Source organism: Pollicipes pollicipes, unplaced genomic scaffold, assembly GCF_011947565.3.
Source record: "Pollicipes pollicipes isolate AB1234 unplaced genomic scaffold, Ppol_2.1 Scaffold_7262;HRSCAF=8765_pilon_pilon_pilon, whole genome shotgun sequence".
Classification (NCBI taxonomy): domain Eukaryota; kingdom Metazoa; phylum Arthropoda; class Thecostraca; order Pollicipedomorpha; family Pollicipedidae; genus Pollicipes; species Pollicipes pollicipes.
Window position 1 is genome coordinate 22531561 of NW_023597055.1, and position 6790 is coordinate 22538350.

Below are 6790 nucleotides of genomic sequence, written 5' to 3' on the forward strand. Positions count from 1 at the left end.
TTTGATGTTCTTGAGCGTTCGAAGGTACTTCTTTCAAATGCGTCATAATTTTCGTCCACATGATGGCCTTGGCTTAGTATTAGCCATGGGGCCGACGCTGCGTGGCCTATGGAGACTGGAATGCCTTACGTCGAGGTTTTGTTGCAAAGAAATGCGAGCGCTCATACTCAAAACCACGTTACATAAGTCATACCACTAATCACAGTCAACCCCGTGCCCCCCCCCCCCCCATGCCCAAACTCTGGCCTCGCGCCTGCATGTGGGAGTCCACCCCAACTTCAGAAAGCTAGAGGAGCTCGCGTGTGGCGTGTGTTGGTGCGTTTCTCTGTCTCGTGTTTGGTCCCGAATTATGAGGGAGGTGCGCATGTCTTACCGAACGCCATGCGCACATCCCTCACAATTCGGCCTGGATCCCTGCGACCCTTACGGTCTGCGGCTGATTTTGATGAGCTGGTTTGCGGTTGAGGGCTGGACTAGTGTAGCTTGAGAGACCTGCAGGCTGTGGCGAGTATGCACGGTTTAGACGCTCTCAAATCGGTTTGAAAGGATACAAGTCTTTGTGTCACCTGATGCCATTTTGGTTCGTGATATAAATCGCTTTCGCTTGCAGGTCCGAAGGTCATCAGCCATCTAAGGCCAACAAGGTCAACAGGCTGTTCGTTGTTATGGTTCGGTATTGGGTCTGCAGTAACTGGTTCATGAGTGGCACTACGGGCAAAAACTGGCCCATATCTCCGGGCATATGCGTCGTTGGCAAAGGCTCTGGAGTTGTAGCGTGGACGTGTCTTGGTCGTCGATCCAGGATATCAAATGTGCTGGATGGAATAATTGGATTGTCGTTGGGATATTGGATAAATGCCTTTAAACTGAACTGGATTAGTTCGTCCGGAATACTTCCAGAGTCAGATTGGATGTCTCTTACGCATCTTACAGTCGCCCAAAAGAGACAGTGCCGAAGGTATCGCTCCACCCGTTCTCCATTACAACTGTCTCGCGTAGACGGAGCTTGCAACGCGCTTATTAGCGAGCCTATGTGGAGACTGCAACATTTCTCAGACATTTACCTCAACACCGACGCATGCCTTACGGCCGATGGATGATCTTAGCGCATGCTACGCTTGGTAGATGCCGTGCGTGACAGTCCTGTTCACAGTGGACACCCGGCTGCGCGCGCGCGTGCGCGCGTGCGTGCGTGCGTGCGTGTGTGTGTGTGTGTGTGTGTGTGTGTGTGTGTGTGTGTGTGTGTGTGTGTGTGTGTGTGTGTGTGTGTGTGTGTGTGTGTGTGTGTGTGTGTGTGTGTGTGTGTGTGTGTGTGTGTGTGTGTGTGTGTGTTGTGTGTGTGTGGTGCGTGTGCGTGTGTGTGTGTGTGTGGTCGCGCGCGCGCGCGTGTCGATACCGAGGGTCTGCTCCGTGTCACACTGGTCGGCTCTGTAACGTGTGCCAGTGGCGTAGACAGGATTTCACCAGGTGGGAGTCAATCAGGCGTCAGGCGTTGGGAGGACCGTTTAAGGCTTGGTATCTTACTTTCATGTCTGAAGGTCTGGTGTGATGTTTTAGAAGCTATACAGACTTCGTGAACTGCAAACAGGTACTGGGGCCTTCGGTCACAATACTTTTGTTCTCTTCCGCGAAAATGTCTGTACTCAGACCGACTCTGTAACGCGTCCCGTCTTTTGCCTCGACAGTATCGATCACGATGCCTGCCCAGTTTCCGGACTGTCCGCCTATCATCGGCGACTCCATGACGGTGACCGACCAGGAGGTAAGTCATGGCCGGGTATGCTGGCCAGGAGGTAAGTCAGGGCCGGGTATGCTGACCAGGAGGTAAGTCAGAGCCGGGTGTGCTGACCAGGGGGCAAGTCAGAGCCGGGTGTGCTGACCAGGAGGTAAGCCAGGGCCGGGTATACTGACCCGGAGGTGGCGAACCGATGAAAAACTATCTAAGAAGAGCCACATTCCCAGGAAACAGTACGCTATCTCCAGCCGAGATGATGGGTAAAAAGGCGGGTCAGAGCCCGATAACCTAGCCATGTGGTCAGCTAAGTCATGTCTGACCGGCTGGCGGTGTTAATTTTGTTCTGAAGGTCATGTCGCGTGTTCGGCCCGCGTGTTCTGGCATTCGCTTGTCCCCCCGTTTGTTTTTTCCCCGTAGTCTGCTGGCGATTTGCTCACCGTCTGATGGCAGTATATGACTCCACTCCAGGGCCTCAGCTATTGGCGATGACGTGTGACGTCACCGCAGAATGGCACGTGACCGAGCTGGCCAGTGACGTGTGATGTGACGTCACCGCAGGGCCCCCGGCGGGTGACGCTGTCGTCGCTCGCCGATGACGTGGTCATCAGCGGTGTCAGCGGCAAGTTCCCGGAGTCGGACAACCTGCAGGAGTTCGCCGACAACCTGTTCGGCGGCGTGGATATGGTGACCGAGGACGGCCGGCGCTTCACACCCGGTCAGTGGACCCTGCTGCCGCCCGGCTGGGACCTCCGGCCAGGGCTCAGGCCTGACTCCGCCGGCCCGGTCGGTGGGCTCGTCGCCGCCCGGCCAGGACCCCTGGTCAGGGCCCAGGCCTGACCCCCGCCGGCCCGGCCGGTGGGCCTGCCGCCACCCGGCCAGACCGTCCAGCTTCTGATCTAGCTGCCCCCCCCCCCCCCCCCCCCGAACGGACGCGCAATGCGGTCCAATCACACGAACTGATCCGTTGGCGGGCAGCGCCGCTCACTGTGAATTCATATGGTTATGCTATGTGCTATGTTTCGAATGGTTATGCGTAGAACGGTCTGGATTTTCGTCACACGGAGGCCGCGACGGATCCAGTCATGCAGGGATTTAGTTGGTTTCATTCAAGCATGTCATCTAAAGGAGGGCTCTCGCCTGCTCTTGAAATTGTGGTGGTCTTCACCCGTGAACCAAGCCGCTCAAACTTAAGGCCAGGAGTAGGCAGATGCATAGCCACGCGGGCAATCAAATGTTTGGACAACGCCGGCCACTTTGACTGCGGGTTATTATTAGCATTGTCCATCCGCCCGATATACAAATAAACCGCAACTGACCACGGTCACGGCTTCGTCCCGTGGGCGTGTTTCTTGCGGGCGGAAGGCTTCGGTCGCGGCTCTGTTCTTTCCCGGCGCGTGGCGCTGAGCACACTGTGACCCGTCTCCGGGTGGCGGTCCGCCCGCCGCTAACTGCTCTGAACTGGTCATGTGACATGGTGTGTCGCCCCTCATCGCCCATCAAACACTGGTCACGTGAGCCGTCTGACATGGTGTGTCGCCCCTCATCGCCCATCAAACACTGGTCACGTGAGCCGTCTGACATGGTGTGTCGCCCCTCATCGCCCATCAAACACTGGTCACGTGAGCCGTCTGACATGGTGTGTCGCCCCTCATCGCCCATCAGACACTGGTCATGTGAGCCGTCTGACATGGTGTGTCGCCCCTCATCGCCCATCAAACACTGGTCACGTGAGCCGCCTGACATGGTGTGTCGCTTCTCATCGCCCATCAAACACTGGTCACGTGAGCCGTCTGGCGTGGTGTGCCGCCCCTCATCGCCCATCAAACACTGGTCACGTGAGCCGTCTGACATGGTGTGTCGCCCCTCATCGCCCATCAAACACTGGTCACGTGTGCAGTCCCACATGATGTGTCACCCCACATCGGCCCATCAAACACTGGTCACGTGTTTGATGGGCCGATGTGGGGTGACGGAAGTAAGCACTGTGGCGACGCGAGCCCGGCGTGACGGTCGAGTTATCGTCTATTCAGCCGACGGCGCCTGATCTGCCTGCCCCCCCCCCCCCCCCCCCCCCCCCCTCACTCCCATCCCGCCCGCGCCGGCGATCAGCGGTCCACCGAGCGCGGTAACGTCACGCTCGTCCGCCGCCGGTCCACAGGCATCTTCGGCCTGCCGACGCGATCCGGCAAGCTGAAGGACCTGTCGTCGTTCGACGCCTCGTTCTTCGGCGTCAGTCCTAAGCAGGCCAACAAGATGGACCCGCAGCTGCGCCTGCTGCTGGAGCTCACGCACGAGGCCATCGTGGACGCGGGTACGGGTGCGGACGGCCGGGCGGGCGCGGTGTCCGGAGCTGGCCCGGCGTCAGCCGTGGTCCAGCAGCCGTCTTGGATAGCTGGTCCGACCTGCTGACCTAGGTCGCGGTCCTGCTCCTTGTCGCGGTCCCTGTCAGACCTACTGAGCCACGTTCCGGATCAGGTCTGGTCCGTAGTTTGGGCAGTTCCAGGACCGAGAGCTGTATATGTGGATGCAGATTTAAAATGCAGAGCTTATAGGCTGTACATGGTGTGGGTTCGAAACCCGACTGTTGCCTGGCTGTTGTAGCAGAGAAGGGAAGTGAACACCACGACCGTTGTGCCGTGTCGGTTAGTTTCCTGAGCTGCCGTTGTAGCAGGAAATCATCCACATTGACAAGGCGGTTGGAAATTCATTATGACCCCGGAACGAGCGACGCGGATACGCTGTCATGGCGCGGTCGTCTGGCCTGGATTCGTAAAACCACAGTATGGTTTAGTAGCGTAGCCAAACCCTCCCTTCCGCCTCGGAGGTAGCGGAGCTATCTGGGGTCAAAGGCCCAGCTTTTTTTTTGTCATTTCAAGGCGCCCGTAGGCCCGTCAACGTAAAAACGCTCCAAGGCATCACGACAGGCTCTCTTGTCTAAAAGTTAACCGAAACAAAAACAAAACAAGACTTTAAGCGGCGATAAGATTATCTGTATTTGCTGGAATGGCCCCCTTGACCAGATTGGGTCCCTTCTTGGCGAAATTCTGGCTATGCCTCCGGTTTAGTTCTTATTTGTAAAGGAGCGTTATGACCACGATGCGGCCGGCGGGCAGTGTTTGGATGCCGACCTTGTGACATCTAATGTCTCCGAAACCGGTCCATGTTAAGCAGCCTGTCTTGCGTCATTGCATATTTCCACACGAGAGTTTTAACCCAAGATTCCCACCATAACATGGCTGAGGAAAGTTTGCTAGCCAGTCTGATCCGACGCCATTGCGAACGATTTACGGCGCAGTGAATGGCCTGTAGTACTACCGCGCAGTATCCATCGTTTTGAGAGATGACAAACGACCATCTGTCTGTCAGTCCCCGGCCTTTGGTGCGTGCTGGCTTTTGCGTATCCGCAGGCGTTGATAAAACAAACAAAACATAAGAGAACGCGTGTGCTGGTCTCCTTGTCGATAACTCCCAGCGTGACTTGAAAATGCTGTGCTTTCTTCCCCGCCGCTGTTTGGGAGTGAGCCGCGTCCACATTGCGCGACTGATGATGACCTTCGGTGACCACATCTAGCATCCGACAATCGCTGCTGATTTGTAGTGACCCGTGCTGACCCGGCGCTGACCCGCTTTCGTGACCTGCAAGAACGGTCCCCATTCTGTAGTTGTCATTTGTCACGCTTGTTGGCCTTGACCTAACTGTTCCGCACCCGCCGTGGCAGACCCCCCCCCCCCCTGCGGTGAACGCTTGTGGGTTTCGATGGCCGCTGACAAACCTCCGCTTCTGCCGGCGGTGCTCAGCGACGGCTCGTGACCCTCAGTGGCTGCACTGACCTGCCGTGACCTGTGCTGCCCCGTCCCCAGGAGTGAGCCCGCAGTCTCTCCGCGGCACCAGGACCGGCGTGTTCATCGGCGTGTCCCAGAGCGAGACAGGACACCAAGCTGTCCGAGGACCCCGACCAGATCAACGGCTACGGCTTGACGGGCACCAACCGCGCCATGTTCGCCAACAGGATCAGCTACACGTTCCACTTCACTGGTTAGCGACAGTGCACGGCGTCGGTCAGCTGTGCCGAGAGTTGTCTGAGAACCGGGTCTTCGAAATCTGTGTTGGGCGCGCGCATTCTGACCATATGTTGGGTGGATAGGAAAATTCAAAGAGGTCGAGTTAGAAAGTTGTGGAGTTAAGTTCAACATAGCCTGACATAAAATATCCCCACGTGTTCTGCTTTGTGTCAGCTGTCTTCAGGTGACAATCTAAGCAGCGTGGTAGTTATGGGCAGCTATTGAACGTCGCATTACTCCAGTGCAAGTCGAAATATGAGGCTTGTAGTTGGGCATGCAACTGGTAACGGTAGCAGGCACCAGCGTCTCCAAGCTGTGACGTTGTTTGACATGTATTCTTTTCATGTTCAGCGAGAGAAACACTTATTCCTTCATGACTACTGTGTCTTGGGCAAGCATTCGAGCTATGTGCAGCTGCTGGACTGTGCCTTCGCAGGTCCCAGCTACGCCATGGACACGGCCTGCTCCTCGTCATTGCTGGCTCTCAACAACGCCCTGCTCTGCATGAGAACCGGTCAGTCCTGGACACACCCTTGCCTCCGAACGAACTTCGTGCCGAAACTTGATAGTGAAAAGTGTGGTGCTTAATGTGCAATAACACGACGGCTGTTTTATCCCTGTTTTTCAACTCGCACGAATTTCTGCTTTTGCTTAGAAAAAAGAAGCCCGTATGGCTTCTGGTTGAATTAACAGACTAACCCCCGGCAGGATAGTACGCTATAATTTGTGTTACCAGCAATTCTTTCCGTGATAGAATACGCTCATAGTATAATCTAAGCATCGCCTTTCCCGCGCGCGTGTGTGCTTGTGTGTGCGTGCATGCGTGCTATGCCCTCCCCCGCCCCGCCCCTCGCTCTCACTCGGTGCACGCCTAACCCGGCCTGGCCCGCACCAGGCCAGTGTGACGCGGCCATCGGCGGCGTGAACCTGACCTGACTTGACCTGCCCTAACCCGACCCGGCCCGCACCAGGCCAGTGTGACGCGGCCATCGT

General features: G+C 56.7%; 1 protein-coding gene across 1 annotated transcript in view; it reads left to right on the forward strand.

Moving 5' to 3' along the window:
* Positions 1-1682: 1682 nt before the first annotated feature.
* LOC119113583 (fatty acid synthase-like) overlaps positions 1683-6790 on the forward strand; it is an 11577-nt gene continuing 6469 nt past the window's right edge. Inside the window, 7 exon segments of the mRNA XM_037237875.1 lie at positions 1683-1762; positions 2294-2450; positions 3894-4046; positions 5597-5670; positions 5672-5771; positions 6234-6311; positions 6769-6790. The exon segment at positions 6769-6790 is cut by the window's right edge and continues 101 nt beyond it. Coding sequence (XP_037093770.1) covers positions 1697-1762; positions 2294-2450; positions 3894-4046; positions 5597-5670; positions 5672-5771; positions 6234-6311; positions 6769-6790 — 650 coding nt within the window. The 5' untranslated portion in view covers positions 1683-1696.